The sequence below is a fragment of the Cokeromyces recurvatus genome (assembly GCF_025118155.1).
Source record: "Cokeromyces recurvatus strain NRRL 2243 chromosome Unknown BX663scaffold_22, whole genome shotgun sequence".
Classification (NCBI taxonomy): Eukaryota; Fungi; Mucoromycota; class Mucoromycetes; order Mucorales; family Mucoraceae; genus Cokeromyces; species Cokeromyces recurvatus.
In genome coordinates, this window is record NW_026251408.1 from 64,669 (window position 1) to 85,688 (window position 21,020).

General features: G+C 30.2%; 7 protein-coding genes across 7 annotated transcripts; 3 read left to right on the forward strand and 4 right to left on the reverse strand.

Moving 5' to 3' along the window:
- Positions 1-164: 164 nt before the first annotated feature.
- BX663DRAFT_553866 (kinase-like domain-containing protein) lies at positions 165-3,279 on the forward strand (the record flags this gene model as incomplete). Its single annotated transcript, XM_051531484.1, has 4 exons — positions 165-334; positions 401-491; positions 611-3,175; positions 3,268-3,279. The coding sequence occupies 4 exons, from the start codon at positions 165-167 to the stop codon at positions 3,277-3,279; spliced, it is 2,838 nt and encodes a 945-aa protein (XP_051380542.1).
- Positions 3,280-4,373: 1,094 nt separating this feature from the next.
- Positions 4,374-5,156, reverse strand: BX663DRAFT_516860 (putative mitochondrial import receptor subunit tom7). Its single transcript, XM_051528649.1, has 3 exons — positions 5,017-5,156; positions 4,862-4,959; positions 4,374-4,801 (listed from the first exon to the last, which is right to left on the reverse strand). The coding sequence occupies exons 1-3, from the start codon at positions 5,053-5,055 to the stop codon at positions 4,780-4,782; spliced, it is 159 nt and encodes a 52-aa protein (XP_051380543.1). The 5' UTR covers positions 5,056-5,156; the 3' UTR covers positions 4,374-4,779.
- A 111-nt stretch (positions 5,157-5,267) lies between these two features.
- Positions 5,268-6,503, forward strand: BX663DRAFT_488188 (uncharacterized protein; the record flags this gene model as incomplete). The annotated part of the gene is made up of 1 exon (XM_051524796.1): positions 5,268-6,503. The coding sequence occupies one exon, from the start codon at positions 5,268-5,270 to the stop codon at positions 6,501-6,503; it is 1,236 nt and encodes a 411-aa protein (XP_051380544.1).
- A 458-nt stretch (positions 6,504-6,961) lies between these two features.
- BX663DRAFT_418418 (uncharacterized protein) lies at positions 6,962-7,438 on the reverse strand (the record flags this gene model as incomplete). The annotated part of the gene is made up of 1 exon (XM_051522373.1): positions 6,962-7,438. A coding segment is annotated over one exon (477 nt), but the record flags the coding sequence as incomplete, so codon positions are not given.
- Positions 7,439-8,158: 720 nt separating this feature from the next.
- Positions 8,159-9,331, reverse strand: BX663DRAFT_439002 (Homeodomain-like protein; the record flags this gene model as incomplete). Its single annotated transcript, XM_051523307.1, has 3 exons — positions 8,159-8,641; positions 8,714-9,017; positions 9,099-9,331. 3 exons carry the CDS (start codon positions 9,329-9,331, stop codon positions 8,159-8,161), a joined length of 1,020 nt encoding a protein of 339 aa, XP_051380546.1.
- A 5,115-nt stretch (positions 9,332-14,446) lies between these two features.
- Positions 14,447-14,866, reverse strand: BX663DRAFT_439044 (uncharacterized protein; the record flags this gene model as incomplete). The annotated part of the gene is made up of 1 exon (XM_051523308.1): positions 14,447-14,866. A coding segment is annotated over one exon (420 nt), but the record flags the coding sequence as incomplete, so codon positions are not given.
- A 4,310-nt stretch (positions 14,867-19,176) lies between these two features.
- On the forward strand, positions 19,177-20,912 carry BX663DRAFT_516865 (cytoplasmic tRNA 2-thiolation protein 1). The gene is made up of 5 exons (XM_051528650.1): positions 19,177-19,417; positions 19,566-19,919; positions 20,005-20,244; positions 20,308-20,483; positions 20,556-20,912. The coding sequence occupies exons 1-5, from the start codon at positions 19,234-19,236 to the stop codon at positions 20,754-20,756; spliced, it is 1,155 nt and encodes a 384-aa protein (XP_051380548.1). The 5' UTR covers positions 19,177-19,233; the 3' UTR covers positions 20,757-20,912.
- Positions 20,913-21,020: the final 108 nt, after the last annotated feature.

The window sequence follows — 21,020 nt, forward strand, 5'->3', positions numbered from 1 at the left end:
TTTTTTTTCCTAAATAAAGAACTTAAAGTTTTATCAAAATTTAAATAAGATACCCCTCTCTTTTTTTCTATCTTACTTTTCTTCCTTTTATATACATATATATTTATACACAGAGGACTATCTTATTTGTTTTTATATGTTTCAATTACTTCTTTGCTATTAACATGTCAAACGCATTATTATTACGACTTTTTAAATCTGAATATTTTAATGCGTGGATTGCCATTTCATATATTTTTCGATATCCAGATAACGTTGGTATACAACATTATTTGTGTACAGAACTAAGAAAGTTTCCTATTGCAGAAATAGAATTTTTTTTACCTCAACTCATGTAACTATCAAAAAAAAAAAAAAAAAGCAAATCATCACTTTTTTTTTTTTAATCATGAATTGGTAGGCATCTTTTAATTACTAGACCTACAGAATCTGTGGCACTTGAATGTTATCTCCTTGATGCATGTGAGAAATCGATGCATATTGCTGTCATGGTAATATTCTTTTTATTTTAACGATGAACCTAATTCTATTTATATAATTTTTTTTTTTTTTTTTTTAATATGTTTATAAATATATATACATATATATAAATATATAAAATGAATAATAGAGTCTTTGGTATTTACAAGCTTATTTATCAGATTTATCAGGAAATCCACAGAACCCATCTTTTCAACTATGTAAACGAGTCCTTAATCAATGTCAAGCAATCATATTTCAAGCAGACAAAACACCCGTTATGACACAACGAGTCTATGAAAATGTATTTCCAGCTTTAGTAGGTATGGGTGCCATGCTAGCTGGGATTGGACAACCGTTGGTTACAAAACCAGTGGGTAGTGTAGCGATTGCTCAAGGACGAAAAGATAATCTTTTAAATTTAACTACAACATCAAGCTCAACTCCATTTTCTAGTAATACTTCATCTGACAACGAAGAAGAACAACAACAACAACAAGAGCAGCAGCAGCAGCAGCAGCAGCAGACAAGGAATCAAATAGTACTAAAGTCTAGACCTATCTCACTATTATCATCCTCATCCACTTCATCTATTTTGAACAAAGGATTTACTATTTCACTTGAAGATCTACATCGAGGAAAAGCTTTTAGTGTATCGAGATATCTTAAAGAAGCACATCTTAAGATGATCACAGTTACAGGGAAAAAGACGATAACTCAACCAGAAACACTCGATCGTTTAGATGCAAAAACTATGGAAGCAATGGCACAATCCTCAGTACCTGTCAATTACGAAACAACAACAACAACAACAACAACAACACCTGTAAAACCATCTGTAACTCTTGGATCACGTCCTTCTTCTTCTATGACAGATCTCACCCGATTAATGGATGATGAAGAAGATTTAGTGCCTAACAACATCCCTCTCAAATCACACAGTGACAATGATGATGTTGATGACGATGACGACAACAATGATAATGATGATGATGATAACGACGATGATGATGAAGTCTACACCCTCTCAAAACTCAGTCTTGATCATCGTCGCCAACTTTTAAGGTCCAACTACTTTAGATCCGAAATGCAATTCTTATTAGCTCTTGTAGATATCGCGACACGTTTAGTCATTGTCCCTAAGGAAGCACGTTTAAGCGCGCTTCATGCCGAATTAACATTGTTGAATCATAATTTACCGGCTGAAATTTGTATGCCTTTATGGTGTCCCGCGACAGTAGAACGACCCTATCATCATCGAATTGTGAGGATCAGTCCTACAGATGCTGTTGTCTTAAATTCAGCAGAACGTGCACCATACTTGTTGATGATTGAAGTGTTGGATGATGAGATTAGTTTAGAGAACGGATTCAAGTCTTCACTAAGCAGCTTAAAAAAGAAACAAAGAAAATCAGTGATCAAAAAACCAGTGGAAGAAGAAGATATGGTAGATTTAGGTGATTTAGGCTCACCACGTTCATCACGTAGTTTAGAAGTAGTAGCAACCCCAACAATAGCAGCAGCAGGAACAGCAGCAGCAGCAGCAACAACAGCAACAACAACAACAACAACAATAGATAAAGATGACAATAAAGTAGGTGGATTCGATGTAGAAGAGTTTGCAGAAAAGATGAAGACTGCTGCGATTTTATTAGCTCAATTACAGCTTGAACAACCTGATGCACAAACTATTCGTCAAAAGATTATTACTGAAATGATGGCACTTGAAGACGATCGACTTGAAAAGATGGCACTTGAAACAGTTGCAGAACAAAAGCTGGATGAAGATGCATCAAGGGTAGCAATGATGGTAGTCAACAAAGAGGATCCTAGTGCTGCTGTCTTTTCAGAAGATTGGGAGAGTAAACAGAATCGTATTCGAGCCTCTAGTCCCTTTGGACACCTTCCTAATTGGCGTCTCATTTCCGTCATTGTGAAGAATGGAGCCGATCTTCGTCAAGAACAATTTGCCATTCAGTTAATTCGCGAAATGCAAAAGATTTGGCAAGATACAAAGGTGCCGGTCTGGGTGCAGTATGTTCGAGTCTTGGTCACCTCAGACGATTCAGGTTTAATTGAAACCGTCAAGAACTCAATCTCGGTTCATTCGATTAAAAAGGAAGCATATCGACGTAAATGGAACCAGAATGGCTCTCTCTTTTCACTTAAAGATTATTATACAAGACGATGGGGACATGAAGGCACAGCTAGCTACAAGCAAGCACAGGATGCCTTTATGAGGAGTCTAGCAGGTTATTCAGTAGCTTCTTATCTAATGCAAATCAAGGACCGTCATAACGGTAACTTGTTAATTGATGATCAAGGGCATATCATTCATATTGATTTTGGATTCATCTTATCCAATTCCCCTGGGTCAGTAGGATTCGAGATGGCGCCCTTTAAATTACCACAGGAGTATATTGATATCTTGGGTGGAGTGCAATCCCCGGTATTTTTAGAATATAGACGATTAGTAAAGGAAGCGTTTTTGGCAGTACGTAAGCATAACGATAATATCCTGTTACTAACAGAAATAATGGCCAAGGACTCCAAGTTACCATGTTTTCAGAATAGTGGAGTATTAGCGTCACTTCGTGAAAGGTTTCAGTTACATTTAACAGAGCCACAAGTGGAGGCATTTGTAGACAAGTTAATTATGAGTAGTTGTTGTAACGTCTTTACACGACTTTATGATACATACCAATATTATTCTCAGGTAAAAATAATAATAATATTTTAGGCTTAAACAAAAGTATTCAATCATTCATTCCTTCATTCATTAAAAAAAATTCTTTTTGTGCATTTTAGGGTATCTTGTAAAATACATGACAACTTTATAAAGAAAAGAAAAAAAAAATATTATTTTATTATAACATTAATCCACTTTTTTACACCTTTCTCGAAAAAAAAAAATGTATAATTCACAATTTTTAAATGAATCAGATAAGATCAAGTTTAAACTTTCATTCCAGTAAAATTAAAATATATTACAATCAAGTTCCTCTTTTATCATCATTTCATTTAACACATTCAATATGTTATTAACTTGTCCCTTCCCTTCCCCTAAAAAAAAAAAGAAAAGAAAAGAAGAAACATACACATAACACCTTGCATGTATACAACGTTAATAAATAGTAAAATTATTTAAAAGAAAATATCCACATCATTAATTCTCTTTAAAAGAGAATTTCAAAATCCTCGCCAATGTCATCAGATTCTACACAATAAAATCAAGTTAGGCCTTTTGTTTTAGATATTTTCTTATGTATACATAAAAGATGAAAGGTTTCTTTCTATCTTTCTTTCTTTCTTTGTTTCCTTTGAAAGAGGAAGAGAAAAGAATAACTCTAATGAATGGATACATGTATATAAACATGTACAAAAAAGAAAAGAAAAAAGAAAAAAAAAATTCTAGGGTTAAAATCTTTTATAAAAAAAAAAAAAAATCAACCCAATATATGGAAATATTATTACCCGCCCAAATTCAATAAAAAAAACAACATCTTACCAAACGGAAACAACAATATGTTATTCAACAGTATGATCTGATCAGACGGTTTTTTTTTTTTTTTTTTTTTTTTTTGCTGTTCATATTATATAGGGAAAATAAATGAAAAACAGACATAGTATCATTCCTTTTTAATTGATGTTGTATGATTTTCTCTAAAGTATTTGCCCTCTACCTATTCCAGGGCTCCTACTCCTTTAAAACTTTCCATTCACAATTATAGACTACATCTAATAAAGAATAATAACATGCATGTGTAATTAGAATAGGACTACTTGGTTCAGCATGACTATTATTACGAGCCTTGGAATTTCCTACTGCAATTTGAGAGATATATGTATACTATGGGCTAATGTTCCTAATAAGCTACAATAGAGTGTTTGGCGACGCTGTTTCAAATACACATAAAAAAAAAAAGTTCTTTACAAGAAAGAAGGAAAAGAAATACAAAACATCCTCCTTTTTTTTTGAAATAAATAATATAAAGGATATTTCTAAATAAAATTACAACTAGTTGGAACGTTCATGAAATTAACTGCCATGAAGTGTCATCATCCAGCATGAAGCTTCCAAATTTTGATATACAAGATTTTTTTTTTCTTTCTTTCATTTATTAAAATATTTCTCCATTATTCTACTTTCTAACACAGAATAAAAGAATGGAAGAGAGGATTGTGAAGCATATAATAAAAGTATTGTATTTACTTTGTACAAAAGATGAAAAGAATATATACATATATATATATATATATAAATGTACATGTATATAAACTGGCTTAGTCATTAATACAGTGTTGGTATTAAAGGATTATTTAAGCAAGAGGACTAATGAGCCTATATGAATTAAGAATAAGTATCTCTTACATCCCCTTTTTTTTTAATAATGCAACTTACTTGAGAACAGAAGGTCTAGGGTTAGAACGAGTCATACCCAAGTAAATAACAAAAGGAATAAATCCCCAATGAACAACAGTCTTTGTGACATCAGCAACCTTAGATATTGATTATCTTGGTAAATAACATGTCAAGCAAATATAAATGCAAGTTACCTTGTAGAGTGTGTCTTTTGTGGATTCGTTCATTTTCATTTTGATTTCAAAAAAAGAAAGGAAAGAAAGAAAGAAAAAAAAAATAATTATGTGTATACGGGGGTGGGTGATATGCTCATTTGTCAAGTCCCTTCTATATATCTCAGCGCCCAATAAAATCAGTGGCTTATAGAATTAATAGTATACATTTTTAAAAAAAAAAATTGCTGCTTGCTTCCCTTTTTTTTTTTTCTTTTTTCGTCAGTCGTTCCATGTCATCTGAAGAAGAAAAGATTGTTCCTACTGAAGAGGAGCTCATTTCAGCCATTCAACAAATCAAGCTCGAATCACCCGAGGCAGGCATTAAAAAAGTCACCACTGGTGTCTTGTCACAACACCCTACATGGCAAGTGAGCGAGAAACGAGTGAAAAAATACATGCAGTTAAAGGGTCTTACGAATAAAGTAGCAGTTGAAAAGTCAGGTGTTGCTGATGACCCATCTGTACCTGTTTCTTATATTGACCCTACACTCGACTTTAAAGCTGTTTCTGAAAATATTGTCGCTCGTATGATTGATCCTATTATTGGTAAAGGTCTCTTTGCTACTCGAGACATCAAGAAGGATGAGATCATCTTTTCAGAGACTCCATTTAGTTTCTTCCCTAATTGGCAAATGTTCAAGTTAGCAAGATCAGGATCTGCTTGTGGTCTCTGTTGTAAACCTATATTATATGCTAATCGACTCACACAGCATTGTGGACACTGTAACATGTACTATTGTAGCCGTGAATGTCGTTCTGTTGCTTGGGAGAAATTTCATCAATTGGAATGCACTCATCTCAACACAAAGGTGCGTGATTTAATTGATTTTTGTGAGGCAGAGAATTGGCAAGGTGCGATGGCAGTCTCTCGTATGTACGCTCAGATGATCTTGGCTTATCAACGTGGAGAACTTGACCAAGTGATGGCCCATTTGGATGCCTTTGCTACCGTCAGTCAAGAGGAAAGACAAGCAAAGGAAACTGAATGGATCTTTATGGAACAACCTACACGTGAATTATGGACGAAAACGAGAGAACTCATAAGGGCAGCCTATCAAGATCCACCTAAACGATGCAAGATTACAAAGCCCTTACCAGCATTACTTGCTAAAAGGCTCTTTGATGACGAGGAGACGTTTTTGAATTATTTGGGTAAATTTAATATCAACAATCAAAACGGTGGGATGTATTTGATTCATTCACATATCAATCATAACTGCTATCCAAACGTCAGTATCGATCATCCTTATCGTCAATCAGATTATAAGATTGCAGTAAGAGCTATTCGAGATATCAAGGAAGGCGAACAACTCTTTGAAACTTATGTGAATCCTCGTTGGAACAAGGAAACTAGACAAACTTATTTAGACAAATCATATCTCTTTACCTGTCACTGTGAGCGATGTGAAAAGGACTTGCCCCTAACAGATGAATTAAGAAAGGGCTTAAGATTAAGAGACGAATAAAATGAATCACTATGATATAAATATTTATATATATATTTTTCTCTTTATTATTGTTTGTTATTGTAAATATCTTCAATAATCTCTATTAATGTAGAAATGCCCTGTAAAAATCCGTCATCAGGAAAATCAGCTCCCCTTTCAGGTGGATATGTCATATGATGCTGATTTTCTTCCATTTCCTTTTTTGTAATACAATGTGTAAAATCAATTAAGCTCATAGTGATGCTTTCCAAGTTAAGAGCATCATACACAAGTAAAAGGCTGGCACCATAAAAGCGATATCCAATCATTTTTTGAATTTCTACATACAAATGCTTCAATTTATCGATCAAATTGGGAATAAACGGACAATGGCCATAGAGTAAAAAATAAGTGACAGTATTACGAAATCCATCTAGCGTTAATGTACGGCCCACATATTTGTCTTGAATCTTATACGTTTGTTTATCAAGCTGGTAGATCTGCATGCCACAGACGCGTACACCTAATTGCCCACTTGTCGAATGATAACACTTGTATTGTTGACTTTTCATCTTTTCAGGCGTCACATAAACACCATGTTGTCTTGTTCCCATTTTTAGATCCAAAATACAAGGTCGTTTGAGACCAGCCGTGACGTCTTCCATCACCATAAACGGCGTCAGATCGGGTGAAGGTGGTAATAATGAATCCCCTGGACTTGCTGGTAAATGATGTTGGAATTGGCATAGTCGTTGTCGATCACGTTCTAAAGCAATATAAGGCTGTTGTTGACTATCAAAAGCTACATAAATAATACCCATATAGCGCGGTAAATAAGAGACAACCGACGGATTAGAGAGTAAATCAAGATAAAAGGCGTGTTCATTAGTTTTGATTGCTTTACACAAGGGCCCGCCATGGGATATGCGAAACATGGCTACATGGCCACCTGCTTTATGTTTTAGTGGTAATAATACTGGTTGATATTTAGGATGGAAATCTTTCATTTACATTATAGGTTTTTTTTGTTTACACAAAAAAAAAAAAAAAAAAAAAAAAAAAAAAAAAAAAAAAAAAAAAAAAAGAGAGAAAAAAAATACAATAAAAGAATGTGTTATCTTTTTTTTTTTTTTTTTTTTTTACAACAGTATTGAAACATGATTGGATTAGACCCTTACTATAAAAAAAATTCTTAAAGAATTATAGAAAAATCAAACAGCGATTTGATCCAAAATAATATATACTTTTCTTTCTGCTGATTTTATATGAAATCAAAAAATTATTACATTACATCTTTTATTAAGGGATTCATATAAATTTTTAATGGAAATGGACTGTTTGATATATTATAGCTTGGGCTGCAAAAGCCTTTATTTACATTAACAAACTTTACTACATTTGCAGCAGCTTTACTCTGATCTACCTTTTTTTTTGATGCATGTCTACAGATGAAAAAGACTAGCTTCTTCAATTCGGCCCATTACATCTTTATCATTGGTTATTTTTAAAGAGGTTACTAATTGGAAAAAAAAAAAGTCCCAATAAACTAAAGTAATTATTTTTTTTTATTTTATTTTATTTTTACGCTGTTATTTGTTAGAAAACAGTCATGTATTTTAGGAAATAAGTTTATGTAGAATAAAAGGCATAATTGGCATATATAAAAAAAAACAATAGTTGCTGTATAATTTAGTTTATAAATAAAAATTAGTGTTGTGTGTAATGGTTTGTTGATGTAAAGAGGTATTCCAATCTGTAGCTAAAAATAACTCATCTTCTTTTAGAAAATCTATCATACCATTATTACCATTGTTATTTGACATTAACGTTTGATTCATATTAGTGTTATTATTATTATTATTGTCATCGAGCATCAACATCATCATAGCATGTTGTTGTTGGGATAGTTGAGAATTAAAATCGTCAGCAGTGAAAAAATTAGGTGTTGGCGTAGGCGTGAGTTGTGGTTGCTGTTGTGTGTGTTTCTGTGATTGCTTCATATCAACCTCTTCCTCCTCCTCATCAGAAGTATTATAACTTTGTTGTGAGGAAGTATCTTCTGTAGTTGGTGATACAGAAGACTCCTTTGTAGTATTTATTTTTTCATCAATTTCATACTTTTGATGTTGACGGTCTTCTTTGTATTTAAGTTGCATCCAACGAGTACGACATTGTCTCTATATATAAAAAAAAAATACATTTGACCTTTTAATAATAGCTTCCCAAAATATTACCGTTTTATTATTTACTTGTGTTCGGCCTGGTATAGTTTCTGCTATTCTAATCCAACATCTTCCAAATTCTTTAACGCCCAAAACTAATAAAGAATCTTCATCTGCACCCCATTTACCCTTTCTAACATAAGGATCTAATGCCTCCGTCCATCTAGCTTGGCATTGAATACCTGTTCGATTTGATATACGTTCCGCTATTTTATTCCAAGGAATAGGTTGTGTTCGTCCTTCTGCATCTGTTCTATTTGCATATTCTAATACCGAATACCTTAAAACTGCATCTTCATTTTCTGTCCAACGACCTTTATGAATATTTGGGCTAGATGTAAACAATAATAAAAAAAAACATATACACTTTAGTTTACATAACAATAAAAAAAAAATATTATTATTATTTTACTTGAGGGCACCTAGCCATCTCGTTGAGCATTGCATCGGTGTTCGATTAGGTACATGAGAAGCAATAAGGGCCCATTTATGAGGACCGTAGGATTGTACTGCTTGTCGAAGTAATTCATCTTCTTCATTTGTCCATCTTGAATAAGTGGAAGGCCGTCTATTGCGTTTAATAGAATGACTACGTGTTGTGGTTAAGATGGAAGGTGATAAAAGACTATCGTAATAGGCACCCATTGAATAACGTCTATTATTGTTATTATTATTAGTAATGACAGGAGATAACTACAGTAGAAAATAAATAAATAAAGAATAAAGAGTTAATAATTAATAGATATAAATGTTATAGATGTATATATTTACTAGGTAGGGTGAAGAACAAGCAGATAAAGTTCCATTATATGAATGATTATCATAAAAATCAAGCGTATTAGTTGACTATATATGGATAGATATGTATAAGGTTAAATATGAAAAGCTGATATTATTATAAGAAAAAGTGTACCTGAACTGAGCTCGTATCTTCAATATGAAGAAAAGGCTGTTTTTGCTGTGGTAAAGTTGTATTGAATTGATTATTTTCTTGTACTGAATTAGTTGGTATTTGAAATATCTAAAATAAAAAAAAGAAAAAAAAAAAGACTTTATTAGTTAAATGTAAAAAAAAAACATATACTATTATAATTTTACTTGTTGTGAATCTATATCATGTTGATATTCCTATAATAAAATTAATATAATATAGAGTAACTAACAGAATAATAGTTTTACTTTTGAATTACTCCAGTGCTCAAACAAGTTCATTTATGTGATAAAGTAAAGATATAAAGATATATATGTATATAAGTGTGTATGTATGTGTATATATGTGTATATATCTATGTATATCTATGTGTATATATCTATGTATATCTATGTATATCTATATATCTATATATCTATAGAGAAGAAAATATAAACAAGAGAAAAAGACATATAAAATATATAGTTTTTTTTTGTTCTTTTTTAGATAAATATGTTCGAAAGGTATGTATAGTGTATATACTTTGCTGATTTCTTGATTTTGTTTATTATTTATTGTTTTACAGCAGACAGTAGGAAGGGGGTGGGGATAAATAAAATATTCCTTTTGTAAGCAAATTATACATTTACAACAAGTGACTTGAATAGAAAATTATAGATGTTTAATAATAGGTTATCATAGCGCTTTGATATATATTATCTATTTACATATATAGTCTTTTTTCAATTTATTTAACGACTGAAGTTTATTGTTTTAGATCCCTTTTTTTTTTTCCTAACACAGTCTCTTATGAACTTTATTTGTATATAAACTGATAGTATTGAAGCTTGCACTTGAGCAATTGGACAGTCAAATTAAATACTATCGACTAATATAAAGCTATATTCAAATAATTATCTACTTTGTTTTACAAAGCTGAATTTAGAGAACAATAGATAACATATTTCAATACCTTAAAATTCATATAAACTGATATCCACTAGAATAATGCCCCGATTAATAATTAGATATGACAGTAGGCAATTTTGACGCATATTGAAATGGTCTATTTAAAAACGGCATCTTATATATATATATATATGTATAGCTGCCATTCTAACAATGCTCTAAACTATAGCCTATATTACTGGTATAAATAATCTATAAAGTGATTCATACAGATTTATAATGACTATAAATGATATAAAAGTAAGTAAATACACTAAAACGATTTGTACAGTTAAAGCATCCATTCTTATTATAAATTTAGTATTTTAATTCTTTCAACTCTGTAGTCTGAATAGTTATACATCAATAATGAACTCAATTCATTTGCTAGAAGAGGTATTGATTAAGTAGTACTATTTCGTTTAAAGTATATATGTATATATATATATATATATATACCAGCTTTGTTCTCAAAATAGATCTTGGTAAAAATAGTAATTCTTCTATTAATTCATAAATATGAAATATTAATCGTAAATGCATGCTTTCAAGCTAGATACAAACAAAGAATGAACATATGTATTACAAGTTATGCAAAAAGGATACAACACTGTATACATACAAAATAGATTACATAATTTTAACAATTTTAATCTCTTTTCCTTTTCAGGGATTCTCTCTTGTTCTGTATTTTTTTTTTTTTTTTTTGAATGATACATTTAACGCTTTATATAATTGAATAGCTCAAGAATATATACAAGAGGAGAAAATTTATATATATATATATGTATGTATATTAGCCTTAATTGATAGTCAAAAAGCATCGCATAATAAATGGGTATAATGATCATGTTATATAAATAAAAAGTTCCATTTTACTGTTATGATATTGAACATTAATAATATAAATAAAACAAGCTTATCAACAAATACTAGAATTTGAAGCATTCATAACAGAAGCTTGAATTTGTTTGTATTTTCAATATATATAATAACTACTTCAACACTCATAGTTTACTTCATTAATAGTTCAAAAGGGAAGGATACTTTCTGAATGAACATGAGTAGAATATGTCTATGTATATGTATTTACAAAAGTCTTTGGTCGAAATATTTCAATGTTTCTTTTAAATATTACATGTTGTTCATAAAGCATACTTTGTAAAATTACGTGTACATAGTTTTTGTTTTGAAATTATCATTATTCTTAAGCCCTTGTGTCTTTACTATTATTCAAAAGTAGATAGTAGATTTTCAAATGCATGCTATCTTGAGTGAATTAGTTTATTAAGATTCAGTAAAGTAGAGCTAAAGCTATAACTATTTTTTTTATATATCCAATAATCATCATTTCTTTGAATATATTAGATTCATATTCAAGTGGTTAACCTTCATTTGAATAAATAACAGTATACTTTATTTATTCTGTAATAAATATGTTTCCCTGTTATATAGGCTATTCATCATTTATAGTAATAGATATCCATTTACTTTTTATTTAAAATGATTATAACTAGTAATACCCTTTAGTTTAAAATGATAATATAACTCTAACATAGATAGAAGAAAGAAAATGGTTTGATTCCTTAGTTTAGATGCGCAATAGTTTTTAATGAATAATAGTTGGATTTCATTATTGCGATAGGCATTTTTTTTTGTACTTGTTTATATACTTCATAATAATATACATTGCAAGCATATCAATTTATATTTCATCTAACAATGCAGGGAGGAGTACATTTTTTTTTTTGTTATTTTTGACATTTTTTTTTCTTTAATTACAAGCTTGTTATTTCGTTATGGTAATTATATTATTGTAATAGCATCCTATATTGTTTATATTTAGATAAACAACAAAAGATTGCCAATTTTAGACAAAATGTAAAATGTATATTCAGCATGTATACATAATAGAATAAAATGATTAAAATATACTGAATATACTTTACGAGTACGATGTTAAACAGGATATATCGTAATTTATCATTGCTATATTATATAAGCTCATATACCAATAAGAAAAGTTAACATAGTTAGTTAGGTGTTATTATTCATAAAGAAGAAAGTAAAAGGGTTTTTTTTGTGTGTGTGTGTTTCTTTTTCTAGTTGTTATTTGTTATGTCCTGTATTTATTTCTATGCTTTTCCTATTTACAAATAGCTCACTGATATACTTATATAATTGCCAATACGTGTTCAACATATTATTAAAGCTGAGAATTTATCATTTAAACTAAAATCCTTAAAACAAACCTTGTAAATTACAATACTTTTTATACGGTTTTACAAATGTATCATCGATGAATTATTTACTATTATTGAAGTTCCTCATATTTCTTAGTATAACATTATTCATATCTACAAGAGACTAGTGATATATTTGGTTAAATGTATGTTTTATAATTTGATCTCAAATATTACTACTATTTATATGATCTTTAATTTTTTTACTACACTCTGTCAACTTAGTTTGTCATATCAGCAGAATAAAGCATTAAAAAGTGATATTTGTGAAATAATAAAAGTTTTTACTATTAAAGAAGAAAGAAAAAAGATGCTCTTGATAATTCATGTAATTTAATGTATAAAGTAGCAAGGACTATCTTAATAACTTTAGACCATCAAACTAATAGATTATTTTCAAAAGATTATATTCGGGTTTGTACATTACAGCTTAGGTAAATCTATTACCGTACCTCAGCTTAATATTAGCAATTGAGTTTGTATCAATGAATTCGACAACTGGTTTGTTTTTTTTTAGAAAACATTTAGTTGTTAACAGCTAATTGAAGTATCTCTTCATTAAATAAGATACAAATCAAAAAGGGGCTCTTAATGATAATGAAAAAAAAAAAAAAAAAAAAAAAAAAAAAAAAAAAAAAAAACTAAGTAGCCCATTTTAATAGTTAGTCTTAGTTATGAACGAATACAACTTCAACATATGTCATTGAATTATATAGCATGTGCGTGTTAAAAATTTACTGAATATACGCTTAAAAGTGCTTCAAAATTGAATTGATTACTAATTGAGACTCTAATGGAAACCGCTAAACTGCTAACCATTGTCGAGAAAGAGATGAATGGTTAAAAGGCTCCTTTATCTGACATGTAAACTTTATGATTATATTACAACTACTCTTTTTTTTTCTTCCTAAATGTTATTATTACAGCAAACAAATAAACGTTATGAAAGGGAAACGATTAAATCTATCTATTAATCAAGTAATGTATTCATACAGTACTATTGTGATACTCCTTGATATAGGGTACTAAAGTACAACCAGTACGATGGATATTATCGCCAATTAACAAATATGTGTCAGTAGTTGAGAAATAATTGCCGCAAAAGAAATTTCAATTTGTTGATTTAGGAAAAAGCGTATTGTCGCATCAGATTAACTTAAATTATCGTAGTGTTTCCCTCTTCCTGAGTTCTTCTTTAAAATAAAAGAATTAAAGATTAAAGATTATTTTGTGTCTACACAACTGCTTGTATTTATACTAATGAATCTTGAATCAAAGAAATAAAAATAACTATAGAAAAGATAAGTCATGAAACAGTGTTAGTATTCAGATATACATCTTGTTGATTTTAAATGACTGATCTATGGATTATCTATTGTGTGTTATAATGATCTGATTTAAAATTTAAAATGTTTGATATGATCATAGGTTCCTGATGTCTTTTTTGTATTTCTATTTTATTGGATCAAAGACGACCTGAATCTTTTATCAAGGTTATAAAAATAAATATTTAGAAATGATACGACATCTTATTTAGTTGACATATTTAGATGATTGGATGTCGATAATTTTTATAAGAAGTTATATACAGTAAGATATGATATATTTTATTATAGACTCAGGCTTATAGTTTGTCCTGTATTATGCAATTCATCTTTTCTAATATTGCTTATGATCATATCCAGAGCTTGTTCTATAACAGCTCTTCAATTTTTTTTCAGGGCTGTTTCTCTCTACGGATTGTAAGCGTGCTTGATTGAATGTAATTTTACATTTTTCCTTTACAAATTTGTTAAAGCCGCTTTTACTGATATCGAGATTACCAAATCTATCAGTCGATTCATTAAGCATATCGTCTAATGTAACGGAGTCGGTGTTTTCGTCTGCACATTCAATCATAAAGCCCTTATGCTTCTCAGTTAAGATTGGTGGTCTACCCACTGGTCTTCCGCTGCCCGTAGCTCTTTGGATGTACTCCTGAGGAGCTTTGTTGTTCTTGTCCATACAGCCCTGTGCTGTGTAAACATTGATATTAAGAAACATCGCAGCAGCACGAACGCTCATTCCTTTTTCCTCGACAAGATAAAAGAGCTTCTCTTTCTCCGCATCCTTATAGTGTTTATATGCTTTCGTTCCCTTATTCGTTTGGTGGTATCTCAGTTTTTGTTTTTTTCTCGGGAGGCTTCAACTCTGTATAACGGTTGTAATCAGTTACGCTTTCAACTGGATACATCATGTTATCAACCCCCATTTGAAACTCTATCACTTCGTTTCCTTCAATATCATGCTGATTTCCTAAACTGTCTTCAAAAATTATGTTCATTTTCTTAAATGTTGTAAAGAGAGAGAGAGTTTAAAAAAAATACGCTAATCTTTTTCAATTATGTACGCTATTATTTTTTTCTTTCTTTCTTTCTTCCTTTCTTTAAGACAACTTTTAGAAGAAGTCTATTATAGTGTAGTTTAAGGTGAATAAAATAATATTAAGACAATCTACTTTATATTATAAGCAAAGAAAAAGTCAAGTGTTGTATAAGGGTTTAAGTTAGCGATAAATTGTGAGTACATCAACATATAAACTATGAAAAGGAGTCATCGAATAGCAAGAAGCATCGTACATAGTAAAAGATGGCAATAGTTTCTTATTAAACGTATGTTCACATCATGTGCATCAACTTTAGTTAGTTTATAGAATTTCCTTTAATTAATCCGTATAATGAGACAAATTCATTGAAGGAGCAATTACCCTTTATATTCTTTATGATGAAGTTAATGCTCATCCAAGAGCAATATATAACTGACAAGAACCTGAAAACAACGAAAACCTTCATTAATATCGCACTAAAAGACTGTATCTAACAGTATCATTTTCCAAAAATGTATTGTTACGTTTTACAAGTGATGTCAAATGGCCACCTTTTTTGTTTTCATAAAAGACTTCAAGGATACGTTTCTTGTATTAAGTGTCATTATACCATCCGTAGATACGATACTGAGGAGTAAAGGGATTGTCTTTGTGGAAAATTTTGTAATAAAAAAAAATAAGATTCCTTCGAAAAGGCTGAGATATTTTAATAACGTCTTTTCGATGAATTGGTGAAGCCTCCCTTCAGTCCTTACTACTCAATACCCTAAGAAAATTTTCCTTGTTGAAAAAAAAAATCACTAGATAGAAAACCAAAGTTAGTTTGTTTCCAGATAGAATAATGAGTATTTATGAAAGCAAGGCTTGAAACAACTTCAAGTTATACCCTGAAGATGGATAGTCTTTTGTACAGCAATCAGATTTTGAATGCTCATTATGAATGTTGGCTAGTTTTAGTCTTATTATGACAATGTACATTCTAGTGATGCTGGATTTATTTAACCAAATGGAATTTACCTTGGGAGGAAAGAAATCTTAGGGAAAATATACAATAATCTTTTTAATATTTATACACTGTGCTGTTAGAGTCTTTCACCACTTTTGTTATAAAAAAAAGAATAATACGCTTAATTATTAAATATTATTAGAGAAGCAACTTTACTATGAAACACGATTTTATTAAATTGTTTTTTTTCATTTTTATTAATATTATAAAAAAAGATGCTTTTCTTAGTTCTCAAATCTCTTTAAAAGAGACTTGATACTAACAGGATTAACCACGAGAAGGTGAAAGCATATCTAATCCCAAAAATAATATTACAACCCATACAAATTGATACAGGCTGTAATTTTTTCTTCTCCCTCTAAATTTCTACTTGAAAGATAAACGTCCAATTTCAACTAGTAGACACTTGGCAAAGTACCAACCTGACCCAAGCCTTGCTAGAAGAAAAAGATAGGATTCCTCACTTCCTACCCCAATAAAAAAATACAGTTGGATGTAAGTTTCATTGGAAGCCGGGCTAAACATTCTGACCTGTAGCGTGGCGAAGTGGAAGAAATCCAGATACATGAAGTGCACGACTTGACTATTGTTTACCTGAGAATGTCCCTTCTTTGACCCCTAGCATCTACTTTTGACTTAACAGTAAATACAAGCTGGGACTCTTCAACTAAATAAATAGATGAAAAAACCACGGTCAGAAACGTAAGCTGTGCATCCTTATCTATTTTTATTTTATAAACAGCAACTAGATAAAAATAAAAAGAAGGAAAAACCTCCAAAAAGAAAAACAGAAAAACTAAACCTTGAGATAAGCCCTTTCAATGGTGCAGACAAAGAGTACGCTAATCTCCCTAAAAAAGGAACAGGTTTACAATTTCCAACCCCAAGTATCCTTTTTATTTCCCTCCTCCTTTGGAAATAAATCAAACTTGAGCAGTCAAAATTCGATAAGGTCCCATCAATTATCTAAGGTTGCAATAACCCAAGGTGAAGGCGGATATGCATGTAGTAACCAAAAGAGAGTCTAGGCCCTCTCCTTTAGCCATGTTATAAACGGACAGTTCTACACTCTCAAGTAAGCCAAGCTATGTGACTTGAGCACACTTCATAACCCTGACAATGTCTACCCATAGTTTCAAGTAAAAATAAAGAAGAATAGGAAAAATAAAAAAAGCTAAAGAAAAGAAAAGAGAAAAAAAGGGAAAAAAAACGAAAAATGTACTTTTTTTTTATAGTAAAATTCAGGAGAAAAAAAAAATAAACGAAAAGGAGAAGTTATTAAAGTTTAATCTTGGCGTTTTTAATTTACTTTGCGTTAAATCTTCTCTCCTACCTTTCTACTTGTCTTTTTTTTTTTCTTTTTAATACTTTAGAGATAAGTTTTGCCTTTTATTTGAATGTAGTAAAGTATTACTATCTTTTTTGAAAGTAAGCAAGAAAGTAAGAAAAAAAAGAAGTTTGTTTACTTTTTTTATATGTATTTTTATTCATGTGAATTTATTGAGCATTCTTGTAAAGAAATTAAGCCAAAACTAGTCAAATACAGTTACACAACAGAGCATGATGTTCATACATTCTCCAAAAGAATAAGAGTAGATAAGCTATCAATAATATAAAAAATGTCATTTTATACAGCGGTTTTATTTCTTACAATTTTACAGGATGTTCCCTTTTAGTTGTGTTGTGGAACGCTTTTTTCAATTGTAATTTCACAAGATATTTTTGGTGGTTTATGCATTTTAAATAGTTAGGCTGTAAGCTTTCTTACTACTGTATTATGACAATTGAGCTCTTTTTTTATGATGATCATGATAACAAGGCTCTTTAGGTTTTGATCAGTTTGAGAGGAATAATGGCTTTAAAGAGAAGAAAGAAATAGAGTTTCAAAGAATGTACAAAAGATATGATATCTTTTATTATTATATGTTCAGGCTTATAGTTCATCCTATATTATGCAATCTATCTTTTTTAATATTACTTGTGCTTATATCCAGAGCTTGTTCTATAACAAAACTATAAAGAATCTCTCTAAAAAATTTTAATAAATTTACCAAAAAAACCTTTGCGACAATACACTTTTCCTAAAACGACAAATTGAAATTTCTTTTGAGACAATTATTTCTCAACTGCCAACACATATTTGTTAATTGGCGACAATATCCATCGTACTGGTTGTATATCATTGCTTCTATCAAGTATATAATACTAGAACTGTAAAGTAGTTGCGCCTATAATTTATGTCTTGAAAACTCTCCAATTTTTTTGCATACACTTTACTTTTTCCCATTATTCCTTACACAGCGTATAAAAAAAAATGTGGTTTTTAACTTTCCTTAGAAGGTATTTTCGAAGCAAGGCACAGTAACGAATTTTATACCTTAATGTCTATTTAAAACTTATTTAACAGTCAAGCTTTGGTACATTGTAAATTATCGTTTATATTTAGTTATATAGTCTAACTGAGTAAATATGAGAGGAGAAGAAGAAGAAGGAAAAAAGGTCTATTGCATAGATTTATTTGATACACAAAAATCTATTATATTCTTCTTTTGATTTTTAGCAACTGTTGTATTTAACAACAGATACTATCTATTGTTATTTGATATATATCTAGGACCTTGGCCTCTAGTCACAACTTATAAGTCCATTTACAGCTTAAAGTATACAAATATTATATCAATCGAAAATTCATATCTGGTAGTGTTATTTCGAATCACGGCCCATTCAATGTTTTATTACATTGGAAAAAAAAAAGAATGTCTTTTTTGATAAAGAAGTGTTAAAAGATGTCTCATTTATCTATCTAGAATAAAAATAATGATAACAAAGCTTTTTAAAATGTTCTTTTTTTTTTGGAATATATTTTATTTAGAACATATAATGTAGAGCTGTCAGTAATAAACGAAAGAATAAAGCCATTGAAAGTATGTTGATTAGCGTACCTTAAAGCAGTCACTTTTCCCATTGTTTTTGATAAAAAAAGGCTTGATATTTATTTTATTTTTTTATTTTATTTTATTTTTTTTTTATTTTTTGATCCTTTCTTAAATTAAACATCACTCTATCTCATAGATCATGGTCAAGTTATGTGTACTTTGTAATAAACGAAAGGCATTTTTGAAACGACCCAAGACAGGACAACAAATCTGTCAAGAATGCTTTTTTTATGTTTTTGAAACCGAAATTCATCACACTATTCAAGATACAAACCTTTTTCAAAGAGGTGAGCGAGTAGCGATCGGTGCTAGTGGAGGAAAAGGTAAAAAGAAATTTATTTGGTTTTTTTTTAAGAAAAAAAGAGTACATACAGATATAGAATAAATATGGATTTAATAAAAAAATTGCACTTTTAATTGTTCCATTGTTTGATTATTAATCTTTTTTTTTTTTTTTTTTTTCTTATGTAGATTCTACCGTACTTGCACATATTATGAAGACTCTTAATGATCGTTACGACTATGGATTAGATCTTTACTTATTATCAGTAGATGAGGGTATTACTGGTTATCGTGATGATTCACTCGAGACAGTCAAACGCAATCAACAACAATATGGATTACCACTCAAGATTGTTTCCTACCAAGATCTTTATGGCTGGACAATGGACGAAATTGTGCGTGAAGTAGGAAGAAAAAATAACTGTACTTATTGTGGTGTTTTTAGAAGACAAGCATTGGATCGTGGTGCAGTTATGTTGGGTGTGAATCATATTGTAACAGGCCATAATGCAGATGATATTGCTGAAACCATTTTAATGAACAGTAAGTCCATTCATTAAAAGTAAAGTTTAATTATATATGTATTTATTAATATTCTTTTTTTTTTGTTTTCGTTCATATAATATAGTTTTCCGTGGTGATATTGCTCGATTAGGTAGATGTACAGAGATTGTAACTCAGGGAGAGAGTAACATTAAGAGATCAAAGCCTTTTAAATATACATATGAAAAGGAAATTGTCATGTATGCCTATTTTAAGAAATTGGATTATTTTTCAACAGAGTGTATTTATTCACCAGAAGCTTATCGTGGATATGCTCGTACATTTTTAAAAGATTTGGAAGCTATTAGACCTAGTGCTATTATAGGTAAATGAGTATGTGTTTTTTTTTCTTACAAATGAGCTTATTTATTTATTATGTATTGGGTAGATATTATTCATTCGGGTGAAGCATTTGAAATCAAATCGGGCACAAAGATGCCTTCACAAAAGATTTGTGAACGTTGTGGATACATGTCATCTAATGAATTATGCAAAGCATGTTTATTACTAGAAGGCTTAAATCGTGGTTTACCACAATTAGGTATTGGAAAGACCTCTAAAGCAGTAAGTCTTATACTGACAAATATACATTTAATTATGATATATATATATTTATTTATTCGCTCTATTTAATAGCGTCGTGAACAAATTGCAAATGCACCACCTATGAGTGAAGCAGCTGTTAAAGTTCAACATTTTTCAGAAATTAAAAGAGATGAGGACCAGCCTGAATATGTTCAACCTAAGAATCCTAAAGAAGTGTACACACCACCACCTCGAGTTCCTGGTGGTATTTTACATGATGCTCATTTAGATAAGAGAGATATGAGTTGGTAGTAATAATAATAAACGTTATACATGTGATATATATACATATATTATTCATACAAGTCAATCAAATATACCATTAAATATAGTTTAAAATAACTATTTTACACAATTTTATGTATATTTGATATTGAAAGAAAGTAAAAGAATATTAAATAGATCAAAATCACTCTAAATTTCAATTGTCAATATGAAAGGCATTGTATATAAAAAAAAAAAAAGGCTAATAATAAAAATAATTTGCTATCACTGTAAATTACTATGAAAGAGAGT

Bases quoted from the DNA above. Each gene is read 5' to 3' on its own strand.
- BX663DRAFT_516865 (XM_051528650.1), top strand. From the start codon at position 19,234: ATGGTCAAGTTATGTGTACTTTGTAATAAACGAAAGGCATTTTTGAAA. The intron at 19,418-19,565 runs GTAAAAAGAAAT...TTTCTTATGTAG, and splicing joins CGGTGCTAGTGGAGGAAAAG to ATTCTACCGTACTTGCACAT. The intron at 20,245-20,307 runs GTAAATGAGTAT...TGTATTGGGTAG, and splicing joins TAGACCTAGTGCTATTATAG to ATATTATTCATTCGGGTGAA.
- BX663DRAFT_516860 (XM_051528649.1), bottom strand. From the start codon at position 5,055: ATGAAAATGAACGAATCCACAAAAGACACACTCTACAAG. The intron at 4,960-5,016 runs GTAACTTGCATT...TCAATATCTAAG, and splicing joins CAAAAGACACACTCTACAAG to GTTGCTGATGTCACAAAGAC. The intron at 4,802-4,861 runs GTAAGTTGCATT...TAATTCATATAG, and splicing joins CCTAGACCTTCTGTTCTCAA to GCTCATTAGTCCTCTTGCTT.